Source organism: Mastigoproctus giganteus, chromosome 8, assembly GCF_048544385.1.
Source record: "Mastigoproctus giganteus isolate SK-2022 chromosome 8, ASM4854438v1, whole genome shotgun sequence".
NCBI lineage: Eukaryota > Metazoa > Arthropoda > Arachnida > Uropygi > Thelyphonidae > Mastigoproctus > Mastigoproctus giganteus.
This window is the reverse complement of record NC_143582.1, coordinates 49,395,274-49,414,456: the sequence shown is the minus strand read 5'-3', so window position 1 is coordinate 49,414,456 and position 19,183 is coordinate 49,395,274. Positions and strand designations below refer to the sequence as shown.

General features: G+C 35.0%; 1 protein-coding gene across 2 annotated transcripts in view; it reads right to left on the bottom strand.

Annotated features, from left to right (window-relative positions):
• The window catches only part of LOC150081525 (proteasomal ATPase-associated factor 1-like), a 131,965-nt gene that overhangs the window by 89,414 nt on the left and 23,368 nt on the right, over positions 1–19,183 (bottom strand). Inside the window, exons 3-4 of one of the 2 annotated variants that reach the window (XM_090379359.1) lie at positions 18,717–18,830; positions 5,683–5,769 (exon numbers count right to left, since the gene is read on the bottom strand). In XM_090379359.1, the coding sequence (XP_090235485.1) occupies positions 5,683–5,769; positions 18,717–18,830 (201 nt within the window). The remainder of the gene's footprint in view (positions 1–5,682; positions 5,770–18,716; positions 18,831–19,183) is intronic. The other variant, XM_090379358.1, reaches the window with a different exon arrangement.

Below are 19,183 nucleotides of genomic sequence, written 5' to 3'. Positions count from 1 at the left end.
TTAAGCAAGAAGAAATTAATATTTAAAAACATTTATGGCTAATAAAACAGAGCTGTAAAGCTCAATGCATTCTAAGTTATGTTAATCAATATAAAAATTTTAGAGAAATTTACATCAATATTTCTCATAGGACACTCTTGAATTTAAATGAACATAAAACTTCCTCTAATGACTTCTCTCACCCAAAGTCATACCAATGATTCGACACATCTGGAATCAGTAGCTAAGGAATGCCAACCCCAAAATGAGTGAAAGAAGACTATATGTCTTCTTTCACTCATTGTTGTGTGTGTTGGTGGTTTATGTGTTTTCGGGTCAGGTTGGGGTTCCTTAGCTACTGACTAAGGATGAGTCGAATCATTGGTATGACTTTTGGTGAGAGAAGCCATCAGAGGAAGTTTTTATGTTCATTTAAATTCAAGAGAGTGTTGCACTGAAGTGTTCTATAAGAAATATTGAGGTAAATTTTTCTAAAATTTTTATCTCTCTATACATTAAAAAAGTTTTCCTCCTAGTGATATTTATTTGAGCCAATGGGAGAAGAGCGGTGCAATTACGTCACTTATTTGAGCCAATGGGAGGGAGGGCAGGGCAATTACGTCACTACAAATGCACTGCTAAATAATGACATTGTTGTCTTCCATTGAATGATAACTACTTCCACAACATTCACCAACCTCATGCATGTGCTTCACTGTCTAATACACGACCACACCCAGCATCATTTGATGTTCCATTGTAATGTCAGCTGATGAAGGGACCCGATATAGTTTGTATATTTGCAAATAGTTTAGTATTTTGTAAATAGTTGTTACATTGGTGTTTTGGGGGGGAGGGATATTCATCACTATGTTGGGCTGGGTTTTATCGCTCTATATACCCAAAATGCCACGCAATCTGCCTAAGTACCGGGAATGGTTTGGATGTTATAAAATCTTAATTAAAGCATGTTCCAGAAAACACCAATGAACTTACGTGACTACCTAGTGGCTTTTATAATAGGACAATGATCTCGAACCCTAAAGATCTATTCAGTCACGTGGGGAATAGAACCTGCAGCTTTGATCAGCATTGTGTTTTTCACTACAAGACCCTATCTATTATAGTCAGATCTTGAAGTGCTGCAATAGTAGTTTCTAAAGCTTGTGTTATGGTTGAAGTGCAGCAAGAGAATAGGTCTGAGGCAGGGATACTCAAATGAAACATAATTTATTATCAAACTATAGCAGAAATCTACATGTGAGCTAAATATAAGTACAGAACATCTTTTCTTACACTCTTAATAAGCAATGGAAAGACATCTTATGTGTCTCTAGCTAGTGATGTAAGTTAGTGACATGTTTACGTTCTTCGTGTGATTCTTCTACGGTATCTTGCTCATCTCCGATACTGTTCTTCTACAGTATTTTGCTTATCGTGAACAGGCGAAGTTTTTAAGGCTCCAGCTAATAGAGAAGTTTTCTTAAATTTTTCCTTTTTCTTAAAGGAAAAAGGAAAAATTGACTTAAATTGGCACATTAATTTATTTTCTAGAGTTGCTTTATATTTCTAGTAACAACACTTTAGTATAATTTGAACTTAGATAGAGATTTTGTAGGTTATTACTTAGTATCGGTAAGGTTTGTTATTTGGTTTTTAGGAACATTAGCAACTAAGGCCATATTGTTCCGGAAATATGCGGTGGTCATTCCCTGACCTTTCTACATCCTCCATATTTGGTGGTGACGAGCTCGAACCCCGGTCTAATTAAGAAGCGTGTGCTACACACTGCTGCTCCTTCCTACCTGGCTACAGAGGGGCCGTATCGGTAAGGATATCTAATCCAAGTCTTGAACAAGTTTTGCAGCTCCCGCAAACACTAAGTTTTTAATTATATTTAGCCGTTTTATTGAATTAATTGTTAGAGTAAATTTTTTTCTATAAGTAGCTTATAGACCTAGTCAAGCTGTGTGGTTTATTTTGAATTTAGAAAGTGCGATTTTGAAAGCAATTAATACCTTGTGTCCATAGATTTACCGTTCGTAACTTGCCGCCACTGTTATACAAAACAATGTGTACCCCAAACTAGATAGCATAAGGTTTAACGGAAAACTAGATAGCGTAAGGTTTAAGAGAAAACTAGATTGCGAGTATAGTAGTATAAATTAATCAGTAAAATTTACTAATCTTATTAAATTTCATTGTCAGTTAAATTGTACTTTTTTTAACTAAATACATACAACGACCTAGTTTTTACAAATGTAACATTACAAATTAATACATATAACTTGACAGGAGATAAGAAAGTCATATAACATAACTCGGAGATAATATTCGATACTGAAATATATATATATTTCAGTGCTGCCATCCACAGTTCATTTTTTGCCTATATAATCTGGTTAAGATTACTTTTGTCAGTGGTGTAGCTTTGCATTTGAGTGCTTGTATCTGTCCTATTTTTTAATTTTCGCTGCATCAGGACCACCGCTATTCAAGTCCTCTGCATTGGCAGTTCGATCGGGGATCGGATAGTGGTTACTGATTCGCCTTTGTGGCGATTTGTCTAGTGATCAAAATGCAGCGATTCCCTGACCATCATTGGCCTTGTGGTCCTCTGTTGAGATGGGGCATAATGGTCGGTCTATTTCTGTTTTTGTTTTATTTTATTGTAGTTGTTCACATCTCTGCCCGTGATATTTCACATAAATTTGGACCTGGTGCCAGTCAGAGGGGGCGCCGTTAAATTTTATTTAATTGGCTATTCAAAATTTAATTGATTATATTTTATTATCTTTGTATTTAGGCTTTCTAAATTATCTTTGAGAGTTTCTGCTGCAATAATTTTATTCTCTTCCCTCCCTGTTGATTTGAACATTACGTATAATTTCACAATTTTCGCTCTTCTGTCTTGCCATGCTGCTGGCATTTTTATTTATTTAATTTTATTTTAATCATTATTCTCACTTAAGTTTTTATTTATTTAATTTTATTTTAATCATTATTCTCACTTAAGTTTATATATATATATAGTGTTATAATTGCATTGAGATATAAGTTTAGGGTTATATTTTGTATTGGAATTTTATTTGAAATTAAATAAAAATCAAGACTCAGACCAGAGCAGCAAAGCAAAAGGCTCAAACTAATGGGAGTGCTGTGGCTCAGGGGAGAACTCAGGTGGGTGGTTGTCCTCTGAATCACAGCCCTTTGAAATGCACTGCATGTTTGATGTTTGTGGAGCAATCAGGAACAGGACATGATATTGCCAAGGGGAATGTCATTGTGTGTCATTAACAACCCTACCAACCCCAAAAGCTACTAGAATGCAGTTAATCAGTAGGGAGATAATGGCAGCAGAAATTATCTGCTTGAAACACTGACTACATGGCTTATAATTAGAAGTTCTCCTTAGGTACTCATTACTTTGTTATTAATTAACCAAAAATTTTTCAATTTTTCATTTCACATTATTGATTACATAGAGGTAAAATGACAACTTCCCATGATGCTTTCTGGGAAAATATTCCTAAATTGGTTAAACTAACATGGAGTAACCAATTAAACAGCTTTAGACTGGCAGAGGATAAAAACACGCAAACGACTGCTGACAAGTTAAACAAGTTAAGTAATGTACATATATTTTGTTATACGAAGGTTGTTCAATAAAGAATGATCAAAATATTTCATGAACAACCATACTGCTTGCTATTTCTAGCTGAGCTGCAGAATTTAAGACCAAACCAAGCTGCATCACATAGCAACTGCACAGTTGACTAGTGCACACACAGTGTGACCTTGGCAGTTGGTCAAGTTTATGCATGTTCAGTTTCACCTATGTAAAAATGGACATGATACACGAGGAATAGTATGGTGCTCTCAAATTTTGTTTCTGTCTCAAGAAAACATCAGCTGAAACATATGAAATGTTAAAAGAGGCTTATGGTGAATCTATGCTTCCATACAACACAACTCACAGGTGGTTTAGAATGTTTAAAGATGGATGTGATTAAATCACAAATCAGTGGTCCTGGAGCTCTAACCATTGCTGTCATCACAGAAACAATAAACATTACTTCTGTAATTGGGAGAAAAGATCATTGCATAACATTAAGTAAGGCAACTGGCAGAGATGCTGAGGATATTAGTAGGAATTATGCACAGTATTCTAGATGATCATTTGCATAAGACACGTTTGTGTACACTGGGTTCCAAGACTACTCACAGCTGAGAAACAGCAAGTTCACATGGAGGTTTGTCAGGAGCTTCAACAGATGGTTACTGAAGATAGTGAGGTTCTGCACAAGGTGATAATGGCATGTAAGACATAGCTTCATCAATCTGACTCAGTGAGCAAGCAACAAAGCTCTGTTTAGAAGTTTACATCGTTTCCAACACTGAAAAAAGCAAAAGTTGTGGTTTCTGCAGGAAAGGTTATGGTCACTACCCTTTTTTGACATTCAAGGAATGGTTTACCAGCAAGTTGTGGCATGTCGTATGACTGTAACAGGACCTTATTAAAGAACTGTACTGCACACTTTTCAGGATCACATTAGCTGCAAACAACTACAACTGCATACAGGTGGGTGGATGCTGCATCACAACAATGCAAGACCCCAGGCTGGTCACTGAATACCCAGCCAGCATTAATGCCAAATGTGTTCCTCATCCAACCTACAGCCTTGACCTTGCACCCTGCGATTTTTTTTTATATGCAAAGTTCAAAAAGGAGCTGCAAGGAAAATATTTCCCGTCGTCAGACGAATCTGTAAAGATATCAGAGGCGATTCTCGAATGATTGTCAAAAAATGGACTTTCACATTTTTGAATAATGGCAGAAATGCTGGAGTAAATAAATTCATCAAATGGGGGACTTGGTACTTTGAAAAGGGTCATCAAAATATGGATGATTAATAAAGGTATGTTGTGAAAAAAAATGATGATCATGGATTAACTGACTTATGTGAAATCTGGTGTAAAGAGCCATAAGAATATTCCACGTGAGATGAGAAATACTGAAAAGAATCAGAGTTGCTCTTCCAAATTTATAGCAATGTTTCTGCAGGGAGAAGGGTGGGTTAGGGAACTGAATATGAGCAAAAATTTAATGGGAACAAATTGAACACCCACTGAAAATCTGGTGTCAACCCTACTTTTCCTTCGTGTAATGCATGAACATCTGAAATAACAGATGAACATCTTTCATTTATATGAAGTGTGATCAAAAAAGTTCAGAGACTGACTTTGTATCCTAAAATAGCAGCAGCATAGCGAGCTATGACTTGTCAAAAAATGTTCAGTGACTCATCTAAATATAGAAACACATAAATCACCCACTTATCTACAGCTAGCCTGAATTAGTGTGTGTTGAACAGAAGATGAGTGGTAGATTGGACTAAGTCCTGTGTACTAAGCAACTACAGCCAAGGTGATTCCATGAATATTTATATATTAGTTAGCTACCTACAGAAAGCTCTATGGCTCTTACTGCATATTTATACATCAACTGTAACTTGGAAAATTCCTCTTTTTGCTGGCAATGAAGCTTAAATATGACTTAATTTTAATAAAGTTTGGTGATGGCAATGAATATTTCTGTATACATGCACCTATACTGTACAAGACAATAACACAAATGTTTATTTCATATTTGAAACCAGTCTTACAATAGTTACTTGAAAAAATAACAATAACTTTACATACACTTTTGAGGTGAAGTGAAAGTGATAACAGTGGTGCCATAAACAGACATTTAGAATTGGGATCTTCATGATACAGGGTTATACTTTTCTAAGGATTAAAAAAAGAAAAGAAAAAGATAGTTAACAAACTTGATTTGTAACTAACTTCATGCAAATTCTAATAAAGGAAAATGTATATTATCATACTCTGCCCTACCATTAAAATCTGCACACCCCTCCATTGAAAGTTGGTCACATCCCATCCAAGCACCACATGCTGTACACAACTATAAATATACTCATAGGCCTTTGAGGAGACAGCAGTACAACTGTGACTGCAAGGGGCTGTGATTTATGGAGTTAACAGACTTCTAGCATGGAACAATAATAGTGTGCCATGCTGGAAAACATACATACCAAATGCCACATAAGCATTTGGTCTGTATGTGACATTTCAACAACGCTAAAAATGATCTCTGTGTCGATGATTGGTGATGTGATCTGCAAATGGAAGCAGACTGGTGCTGAAACAGTATGAAACAACCCAGAAAACCCCTAAAGCTAACAGAACATGATCGGAGAGCATTGCAAACAAATATTTACTTATAATGCAGGTCAATATTGTCACAGCACGCACAAGCCTCAATGGGATGAATGGGACACGTAAGTACCAGCACAGTGGGCAGGATGCTGTGTGACATGGGTTACTACGGTTGCATAGCCATTCAAAAGATCCAATAATCACCCTGACTAATGCCAGATGCCATTCAGCTCGGTGTAAGACACACTGTTCTTAGATTATTATTATTATTACTAGCTATATGGTGCAAGGAAGCCTGAGGCTTATGCTGCATCAGCCAAAAAAAAAAATTCCCGAGTTACCCTGAGAGAGAGAGAGAGTCAAAAGGGAATCACCAAAAAAGAGAAGAATGATGATATCCAGCTCAGGACCCTGGGTGTGCCAAGCCCATACTCACCAGATGTGTGCCCCTGGGATTAGACTAATGGAAAGCTGTGCTTTGGAATGGCAAAGTCACAAAAAACAACACGATCTATCAGTCTAAAAGTCATGCCTGAGTGTAGCAGATGCCCGGAGGAAGCTACCTGCCAGACTGTGTCGTCTCGGCAATGAAGTCTGATAGAGACAGCTGATAGTCTGAGGCTGTTTCTCATGGTAAGGCATGGGACCATTGGTTGTTTTGGACAAAACCACAAATACCAAAGTCTATCTAGATGTCCTGCACAACAATGCATTATTTATGGTGTGGAATTGGGGTAAGCCCACTGTATAAGCAGGACATTGTGCCATGTCACACTGCTTGAACTGAGATGAACTGGTTTGAAGACATTATCATCGAAAATTTGGATAGCCAATCCAGAGTCTGATACTCTGCAATCATATAGAGGACCTCTGGGATGAATTGGCTCATTGGGTGAGTAGAGAATGCCTAAAAACAGAGCCAAACTGATCACTGCTTTGAAGGCCAAATGTTGAAAAATATCAGAGGACATTTACAAAAAAACTGGTGGTGTTCTGTGGAGACTAGAGGCTGTCATAAAGGCAAAAGGTTTCAGCACGTGTCCTCAGTTTTCTCATAAATAAAGATTATTTGTAGATATGCAAGTCCAATGGTAGGGCAATGTACATGCTAACAGCGTAAGTAAAAAATTTCAAATTCATAGTTAAGAAGAACTAGTCTACGCTAGAAATAACGATTATTTATAGACACCTGCAAAAAGAGCAAATCAAAAAATATATAATTTAATTAATTAAAATTTCATAGTTCAAAAGTAGCATAAATCAAATGTAAAAACAAAATGGGAGTAACAGTATTTTAGCACATTCTTTCATATTAAATATTCTGCACAGTGGCTGTTTTCTTTCTGTTCTGGGTAATGTGTGACACATGGGGGGGGGGGGGAAGAGAGAGAGAGAGAGAGAGATTCAATAAAATAAAGCTAAACTCACTTTTAAACTATAAATTTGGAATATTTAATACAAAATAAAATTTTCTGTTTATACTCAGAAAAGGCCACACAGAGTCAAAGACTACAAGAATATTATCATATTTTTATATGCAGTGCATGTGACTCCACCTACATACCACTCAGATGTGATTGTGACAACTTATACATTAATAGCCTTGTCAAAAATTTCAAACTTTTAGTTCCACGAAATGACCTAAAAGTTATGTACAAAAATAACAAATAAAAAATAAGAATGTTATTTATATATTATACAGTAAAATCCTACTGAAATGAATTTCACAGGAGTGCACACATCATTTTGTTGTACTGAAATAGATTCTAACTGAATACTGCTAAAAAAATTTTTTAAAAGAATCATTATTTGTTCAAATAAGTCCTGCTGCATATTTATGATATACAAAAGTAGTAATTTCCAATTTATTTTATTAAATGTTGACTTTAAAATCAATAGTAAGTAAAAAAAAAATTATTACAAACTATTACAGTCACATTTTTAAAAAAATATTACAAAATATGCATTGCAAAGTAAGAATATTTGTTCCAAGATTGTTTAAAGCACATTTCATTTATAAGAAATACAGTACTATAAAAAAATTTATAATAAACTACACAATCAGAAAATGGTACATCAGATATAACTTAATGTTTAATTTTCATGTATTTATTTTTGTTTTTAATGTTTAACTTTTTTTTCACATTATTACAAAAATAAGACTTTTATAAAATCAAAAATGTGGGGACAAGATTAAGTTCAATGACATCACTAATCTTAGTGTAATCTTAACTCACTTATTTGGCTTTTTTGCCAAACAAGTGAGTTAAGTTTGGCTTTTTTGCCAAACTAATGAACCATTTATGGGAATGTTTCTAAAAAAAAAAAAAAAAAAAAGATAAGAAACCATGAAAAAAAAAAAGTCTCTTTCATTATGGATCCATATCTGCTTTTTGTATGTTTTCTTTAATTTGAGTATTTTCAAAAATATAGAAAATGTAGCAGAAAGAGAGAGAGATAAAGAATTCTTCTGGCACATTTTTCTTGAAGTGAATCCTCCCATAGCCATATTTACCAACATGGGTGCAGTGCAATTTAAATTTTTTACAATATTTTGCTTTCATTGAAAACCAATATAATTTAGGCACAGGATTATTATTTGAATTTTAATTATTTTAAAAGTCTATTTTTAGACTTTGAAAATAATTCATTATATTGAGTTGTTTTTTTTTTTTTCCTCTCAAAACTATCTTTTTCAAACTGGGTAATGTTATGAAGTGCTTGGTTAATTATGAATTACAAAACAATAATAAAAAGGGAAGTCATCTGAGACCTGAAAAAATTTTTGCTATAGTAAACTTTTCAAAAAACATATTCATTGTAAGGGAATTTTATTGTAGTACAAAAAATACTGATATGACACCTTCAAGAATGAAATGGCACATACCATACTATTATATCACTGCCATATAAAATATTTTTTGTCATACCTGGTTTATAAACTTATGAAGAATGTCAACCCAAAAGATGTCATGAGGTAAACAGCTGGCAGACCAACATAGCATGGTTACTGATTACACAATAAGGGAGGAATGCAAATATAATTAATGCCACGCTCACCATTTCTGAATCAACCACAGATCAAATTCCTTAACCTTTTCATGAATACATATGTAGATCTATATTTTTCATGCACTGGCTGCTTGGAATACATACACAGAACTAAGTTTTTTCCAAGGTAATTTCAAACAACGTGTCTGTTTATTATAATAAAAATGTTTTCTCCTTTATGAGATTTTTCCCACACCACAACAGGTACTTGTACCAGGTGCATGGGTGGTTGGTTGTGTCTGGTTACTAATATTATTATTATTAGTAGTAGTAGTAGCAGCAGCAGCAGAATATGATACAAGAAAGCTTATAAAGCATCAGTCGAAAAAAAAAAAAAAAAAAAAAACACTCCCACATCATCATCATCTATCCATCCTTTCTAATAATTTATCTAGTTTTTCCTAGAATTTATTCAAACTACCCACTTCCACAACAGATGGAAGTTTGTTCTAATAATCAAACACTCATTCGCTGAAGACAAAGCTCCAAACATCTATCCTGCAACCATCCTTCCTCAATTTGAATTTATGACCCCTCATGTGTGTAGTTTAAACAAGAGGAATAATACCATCAGCATTGAGCTTGCTCAAATCCATTCAAAACCTTACACACCTCAATCAGATCAACCTCCCAAGTGCCTAGTCTCCAGATGCTGCAATTTGAAGAACTGAAGACTGTCTTGGTAAGACCACTGTTCACTCTCTTCACCAACCCTGTTAGGTACTTCTATGCTGTCATTCCATCAGATATAGATCATTCCTAAAATGAGACGTCCAGACCTGTAAACAGTACTGAAAAGATGACCTAACCATTGCCTTACACAATGGGATAATCACCTGCTTCTCCCTGATAGCAAATTCCTGTGTATCCTTGACAAAACTCCATGAGCTGTCCTGGCAGTCTATCGGCACTGCTCAGAGAACTTTGTATCTGACTGAACAATTAGCCCAAGTCTTTTTCGTTTCCACTACCCTGAGTGTAGTACCACACAGTTGGTACATTAATCTGGGATTACTGCTACCCATACGCAATACCTTGTAGTTGTCTTACCCTGATTACAATCTTTAACCACCTTTCCAACCTTTGTATCATCTGCAAACTTAAACATTAAGCCTGATATACTTTCATCAATATCATTAACAAAGATAGAAGAACCCTGGTGACTCCATTAATAACAGTATCCATTGATAACCACTCTCATAGCAGTAACTTGCCCTTGATGCCACACTGCTCCAATTTGTATCGCAGTCTTTTATGTGCAACTGTATCAAAAGCTTTCCCGAAATCCAAGTATACGATATCAAAATTATTTCTTGCATCCAGTTCCTTTGTTAGTGCATCAATCATAGTATCCAATAAAATTAGTCAGACCAAATCGCCCCCTAAAGAGCTGTGCTGCAGTATAATTGCATTCCTGTCTAAATAGTTTATGTACAAACTGTCTTGAAATTTGTCCAGTACATGCAGCCATCTCTTATACAAATTTCCAAATAATAGTAGACACAATTCTAATACATCAGCAGCACAAAAACAGCTTTGAAAACTGTAAGAGGCAGCACCTAATGTGTTAATTACTGTTGTCCAATTTTTGCTTACAAAAGCTGAAATTGAAGAAATTCTCTTACAGTCAGATCCAGAAGTTGATGAAATCAAATTAAGCAATATATATAGATTTTTTACAATTTTAACTACTTAATTTTAGTCAAAATAAGAAGAAATTAATATTTAAAAGAATCTACAGACCAATTTTTCATTTTCAAAATTTCACAAAGGACCTCAGCCCACAGAAATGGGAATGACCACTATAGGGAGCTAATGTATGCTTGGACAGCTCACTCATGAAAGGGTTAAGAAATATAAGACTACTGATCTCATTCTTGCAGAAAACAGGACAAGTACACAGACCAAAGCTACTGACAGATTGGGTTAGAAGACCCTTATACAAATCACAAATGATTGCCCACATCTAATGAATGCACTACAGGTGAAGACTGTATATCCATAAAATCTGGCAGGATTTGTATGTATTCACAGATAAGCAAGTACTTGCAACCAACTGATTATAAGATTGGATGCAAAATGTCAATTTAGAGTGATATTTGGAATGTTAAAATTGGTGGTTGAGACAGGGAATAGGCATCGTGCGGAATAATCGGGACAATCGATGTGCAACTAATAGCTGAATCTGAGCAAATGTTATGGATAATACCCATTGTCCAAACAAAAATCTGGTGGCAGTAAAACTGTCTGGGGCAGTTTTTCATAATATAGACTCTGTTTCATTGTGAATCATATAATAATAAATACCATTTGAATGACAATGAATGACATTTCAGACAATGATACACTATTGGCATTAATGCATTACTAACCCAGAGCCTCAACTCTCTTGAGCTATATTGGGACATCTTGAAATGACACTTGAGGACCCAAACCAAATCTCTGAGAAAAAAGGACAAATATTACACATGATATCTATTAAAATTTATTACAGTATTGTTGATATGGTCTGTTCTGTAACTAATCACCAAAACAGCAACACACCATTAGAAATAGAGTTTAGGAATCAATGTGCTAATCCAAGTAAATTTAGGGAAAAAGTCTCACACTTCAAGAGAGCTACAGAACATAACCACACAGGTCAGCCAATAGCCTCAGTTTTCCACACAATTTAACACTCCATTATTTTTCATAATAATAGTATACATGTGGTAAAGAAGGTATTTTAATTTATTCATCATTAGTGAGACCAAATAAACACATGTTTCTACCAGTACCCATCACAACTGACACAGCATGTTTATGCTGGCACTATTATCTTTGCAATTACCAGAAACTGACATTTCAATCATATGGAATGAATGAATACCTTGATTCAGTTCTGCAAAGAACATATGCTTCAACTATTACTGTATTAACTTTGGTGATTGTGGGTTACATCTTATTTGTAGAAACTCTGCTGTGATAATGTGGTAAATTTATTAGTATACATAGATATGGAAACCCACAAATGACCCAGGATGATTAATTGTTCAGAATGGAAGGATACCCTAATCAGGGGCATTCCTAGGGAATGTGGTGCCTGGGTATTAATCACAATTTGGCACCCCTCCTCAAAAATATTTATATATTTTGTTGTACTCTTATTCATATAATGATAATAACAAAGGTAATACAGTACAATTATAATTATTGACAATGAAATTTACATAATCACAACTAATAAAAAGTATAAATTAAAAATTAATTAGAAAAGAAACAATGAAGCAAAGGTTATACATACAAAATAATTTTATGTTATACATATAAATTATATTATACAGTAAACTCTCGATTTAAAGGACCCCGATATAACAGACCAGGCAAATAATAATATAGTAATGTACATATTAATCTCGCCCATATTATTTTTTTTAGGTTATACAAAACTTCAGTGTTATTATTAATTAAAAATTAATAATAATTAACTATTTCCATTATTGTTTTGATAATTACCTACTTTTATTTTTATAATCAAATTCAGGAAATTGTTTTTTATTCTTTCTGAAAACATGTTCAAATAGCTGTTTTCCCAGATTACAGATAACAGATAAAAGAAGGTGACTTGCGAGCTGAATGTGACTCAGGATGCTAAACTGCAGGTTTACAGACTCGCTTTTTCGGTCTCAGTCTGCCTCAACCTATCGTGCGGTCAGGTTGTATACAGAGTGTTTCTGTGATTTCTGAATTGTGACTTGATTTATTAAATAATTTTGCAATCCTTACAATTTAAAATGGCATCAAGTGATAGAGGAGTTAAAAGAAAGTGTGTGAACTTAAATGTGGCACAGAAATTAGAGCTAATTGAGAAATTAGAACAAGGCATCTCAGTAGCATGTGTTTGTGAAATTTACAGGGTAAAAAAAAAAACAACTGTTTCTGATATCCGTATATCAAAGGCCAAATTGCAGCATAATTTTATATTGTACAGTACTGTATATTGTATCAAAGCTATTTTTTTTACATTAAGAACAATAAAAAATGCCCCCCCCCAGGTTACATTTGATTTAACGGACTTTCGGCATTAACAGACATCCCTATTAGTACATTAAATCGAGGGTTTACTGTATAATTAAAAAATTATAATATATTTTTAGATTTTAATAAATTTAATATTTATTTATACTTTTATACTAACAATCAAAAGAAATAAATGTGTATTGAAAGACTCCTTGAGCCTTACTAATCAAACAAATGAGATCAATAATACATTATTTTCTATTAAAACATTAAATTTAATCTAATTTTTAAATTGAAAAAATCCTCAAAAGATATATATTAAATAAAAAAAAAAAAAAAAAATACAATAAGGGCATGACACTAAAGTAATAAAATTTAAAGATAATAGTACTGTATCTTGATGCCACTCTTAGAGTGACCAAATCATACAGAAATGATGAATTGTATCTGAATAAACAATTTATTTCTGTTGCCTTATGGCAACATTTACAGAAATTGGCAAAAATTCAGTTTAGGGTGCACCCTTCAGATTGTCGGCAAGAATGCAATGATTGACCGGTGGAGACTCTGCCCAATTACTGTTTGATTCGATACAAATATGCTTCTGATTTTAGTGGAAAATGCGAAATTATCATGCTGTTGTCATTTTTGTGCTGTTCTGCTGCCCTCAGTTATTGTTATTCTGGTTGTGGTTTGCAAAAGGATGGATGGATGTAAGACTGTAATTGAATGGTGTATGAGTGTGAATTTGATAGTTTTGGAATATAAGTGCTTTCAGTGTGGATGAAGGGTACCAGCCAGCATGTGAGGACTAATGAGGTAAGTTTTTTTTTTGTTTTATTTTGTTTTCAAGTTTTCTTGACAATTTGATTTTTTTTTGAGTAATTGTATAAGTCGAGAGTATCAGGTTCTCTTTATAGTAGCAGGGTTGTGAGGGCAGCAGACCCCAGGAAAAAAAAAAAAAAAGTAATTTGTGTTGACATGCATGAGCAATTCTCATTGTTAATGCACGTGAAATTGTCTAGTAATGTATGGGTGGCAAGGGGAGGGGGAAATCAGTGAGTGGGCAGAGAGTCTCCACTGGTAAATCATTGCCTTCTTCCTCTTTTTTTCGTGAACAGTCTGGAGTCATGTAAAAAAAGCTGGAGTCCACCTGTACCTCATATGAGCATAGAATTAATTTATACATAGTAAATTTTAGAGTAGACAAGCATTATGCAAACATCAACAAAAGTTCAGTTAACATATTCATATCAAGAAAAAGATAACACATTTAAAATTTTCTTCATATGTGTATGTCAGTTTCAGGCTTCTCTTGAACATTAGTGCCCAGGTGCAGTGCACCCCTTGCACCTTAGGGATGGCCTGCTGCACCCGGCCCTAATACTTCTGCCAGTGTAATATAAATGTAGATATATATAACTACAGTCAAACTTGGTTATAACGAGCACAGAAATAACAAGATCACGGCTGTAACGAGCAAAAAGACATAATGACTTTAATTTATGAGTATTCCCATACAATCGCTCACTATTATAACCAGCGTACTACATGGATATATCATACAAATATTGGTAACTATGCAAACATTCGTAATTGCTCGAGTATTTGAAAAAACCCAATTCTTGGAATAGACAAAAATGAAAAGGGAGACAGCTTTTATGACCAAATGCATCGGATTAGCGGCTGGTTTAATACAGGGGGCTATACAATAGTGCATTGGCGTTCCGCTTGTTGCATTTATAGATTGTCTTGTATTCACTGAACTATAAATTTATTTTGGGACTTCTAAGAATTTTGTCAATGGAATGTCTAAGAACTTTGTATGCATTTCAGGAATTCTAAGAATTTTGTCAACTGGACTTCTAAGAATTCTATATGTAGATTACTTTACTGCCATTTTAAATAAAATCAATTAAAAATGAACCCTTCCTTCGGAAAAATGTCTAGGGCCCAGAGGACTCCTCTAACAACATTCGTCTAAGAAGGGCAGTGCCCATGATAGCCTCTGTCTTCTCCCACCCAACTACCCCTTTATTCACAGCAGTAACTTGACCATAGTATCACATGTCGAATTTGTAAAAGTCTTTTATGTGCAACAGTATCAAAAGCTTTTCTGAAATCTAAGTATATGATGTTAAAATTATTTTTTGCATCCAATTCCTTTTTTATTGCATTATAGTATCCAGACTGGTCAAGATCACCCCAGTGTTCTCCCCAAGACCTATACAATGGGTGCACCACCTGGTGAATTTAACTGACTGCCCAGCTAAAATTTAAGCAATTCTCGCAGTACCATATGGTACTGCTTACTGATCTCGATCAATATTAATTCGAATATACTATGCAATCGAGGTCAATGCAACAGGAGCATAAAACGTAAATTATGCAATTAATTTTTGCTCTGGATCGCTTAAGTCACATTTATAAATAACAGAAAATTTTATAATATTGCGAAGTATTACACTTCCCCACCCAGCTGGAAAAATTATCTGGGGAAAACACTGCACCCCTTAACAAATCCATGATGTGGCTGCAGTATAAATGCATTCCTGTCTAGATGGTCCTGCATTACTTCTTTAAGAAGCGAATCCATTATTTTCCCAGGAACAGAGGGAAAATAATGGACCCCCATATCAACAACTAATAATAAAATAAACCCCCATATCAACAACAACAGCATCCAAGGATGCTGTTGTTGTTGATATGGGAGTTTGATGGCGCATAAGCTGCTTTGGCTATAATGCGCCTCCAAGGATGCTCTCATAATGATGGCTAAAGGTTTACTTACCTCTTTTACTGCCTCCTTTTATATAACTGGATAGATTTCATTTACCCCAGGTGCCTTTTTTTGTTTAGTTTCAATAATTTCTCCAACACAAAATTCCAATCACCGGGTGTCATCTCCTGGTTGAAGGTGTCCTGCTGTATGTGAAATGGATACAAGCCATGCTCACGTAATGTTCACCATACTCTTTTCTGTGGAACACTGAGATACACGTAGAAATTCTTCGCGTGCTAATAGTAGGACTACATTCTACCGACTGAAGAATGTGTTCTATTTCATCCACATTTTCCTCATTTGCATGTTCAGAAGAAATATGAGCACTGGGAACTGTACCAGTCTCATACAGTTTGGTGTAAACACTAGTAAACATTTTTGAATCAGGTATTCTGCAGTTAAGAAACCATCAATGGTATTCTCTACAAGCAGCAGTAGCATTTCCACCACGAAAACCATAGCCAAACACCATATCAGCACATTCAGCATGTGTAAAGATGTGCAGCATTCTTAACAACACTTCTAACACCAAACAGCGTCAGGTTATAACTACTTCTTGGTCACATCTGATTCGGGGAGCTGTGCATGCCAGTTTCAAACAGCTGTATCTCTGTATCCATTGAGAATTGGACACATTTATGTGAACTTTTTTACTCAGAATAATCAATACTATAACCTCACAAAATATTTACTATTTCTCCTGAATCACCCTGTATATACACACTCAGTTCTCACTGAATTGTGACCACCCCATCTGTAATGGATTATGACATATCTCACAGTATAAAAAAGTCAAACAGCTTTGTACACTAGAGCAGTGGTAATTTGCATCTGGTCATAAAAGTCAAAGTGATAAAGTAATGATATCATGGAGTTCCAAAAGAGCATGATTGTGGGAGCTTGTGTGTCGGGTGAATATCAGAAACAGCATGTCTTGCAGTTGCTCACAGCCCATTGTGGTTAAGGTGTACAAAGAATGGTGTTGAACAGTTCAAACCATCTATCGCCGAAGAACTGTAAAGGATTATGCAAGGTGGATGTTTGTGGTGAACAAAGGGTACAGCACATTGTACACCTAAATTCTTTCCCTACACGTGCAGAACAGCAGGTCACTGTACGACAGATGACATCACAATACAATATGGGGAATGCAAGGAAAATATCCCAAATGACAATGCACCACACAATCAGACATATGGGGTTCCACAGCAGACAACTCAAGACACACAGTCTCCTGATCACTGACCATCATCGACACGAATGCTGTGGTTATATTACGTTTCCTTCCACTTGATATTGAGGCGTCTCCATAGCCAGGAGCAGCAGTGCATAGCACATGCTTCTTGCACTTCTTGAACACACTGGGGTTCGAGCCTGTGACCACCAAATATGGAGGATGTGGAAAGGTCAGAGAATGACCACCGCATATCCCCGGAGCAATATGGCCTTAGTTGCCAATGCTCCTAAAAACCAAATAACAAACAACAAACTTGACATTGAAAAATCATATCTACATACAGTACACAAAACAAACATGCTATCCCTCCCAGATTTTACCGTACATGAAAATGATATATATGTGCCTCCTGAAATTTATTTCTTAGTGCCATCTGAATGAATGATATTATTAATTAGCTTTGCGCACACACACACACACACACACACACACACACACACACACACACACACACACACACACACACACACACACACACACACACACACACACACGGCAAAAAACAATACAACAAACACTGAAAACAGGTAACAGAAAATACAGCAAAGTGTTTTTCACATTCAACACGCTTCATACAATAGGCTAGCACATCTGATAGCCAATTCCTTAACATCACAGCATGCTTAAAAAATTCTGAATTCACCAAAGCTGTAGTTTCACTATTTTGTATTTACTATTTAGAAAGACAGAGAAAATCAACAGTGAATCACAAAAGAGATCAAAATTAGTCAAAAAAATGGATTTTCCATCATAAAGCTATAGATCTGGAAGGCATGAGGCTACTTTTGCATTTTATTATGCTCTTTAACCTCTGCATTTGGTGTACTATGACACAGTAGTGTACTTCCATGAGGTTTCATGTGTTGTAAAATTCTTTGGTGAAGGTGGGCAGAGGTTTGTCCTCTGTGATAGTATAGCAGTTTCCAATTGTTACTCATTTGGAGAGATCAGGGTTCACATTCCATCACAGACCAGAGGCATTCTTAAAGACCCCATCAATCAAAGTTGCAGGTAGCTGATCTCAAATGGATGGATTAGAGTTTTACATGAGCTATTCTGAGTTTTTCAGCCAGTAATAACTTGCAATTGTGTGGGTTTTCCAGCTCACACAATCTTCAAAACAAAAGCCATTCCATTATCCACTGCCTGACATGCCAGTTATATAATTTTCAGACAAAATGAATAAAATATCCCAGTACCGATGGGTATGTAAGCTTACCTTTTGGGAAGCCAGCTACTTACCACAATAGAAAACTTAACTGACCATCTTATATCATTCATTTATTTCAGTTAAATATGATTCTTTTTATGAGGATGAGACTTTCTAGAATGCATTACATAAAAAAAATAAAATAAGTCTTAGTACTAACTGATATTTGTAAAATAAAGAATTACATTTGCTGTATTACTTAGAAAATTACATTAATTAAATCTAGCTTCCTTTACCTTTCCAAAGTTTTCAACTCTAAATCCTTCCGAGGCCACAATACTAGAGGGTAATGTTCGAGATGGAGCAACATTTGATATCTCACCATGTTTTCCAACATTTCCTAAGAATATCTGCAAGTTAATTCATTTATGCTTTTGTCACATCAAATATTTCTAAAAAATCTCAATTTAAAGATGCTAAATGTGAGATATAGAAATTACAATTTTTCATTATCAAAATAATACTGAGCTGGCTTTCTGCAACATTTTACCATTCTTTCTTCATTTCACAGTAAAGTTTTTTTCATTTAATTTCTTTATTTATTAAATATGGTCTTATTTACAATGAAATTACATAGAATTTAATAACTGAGGGCATGAGTGACCTTCATTCATGCTCTCGTGTAAGTTAGTGCAAGTGCATCATTTCTATACACAGCCAGCTACTAAGTAACATCATTAAGTTAATGTACTTAAATGATGCC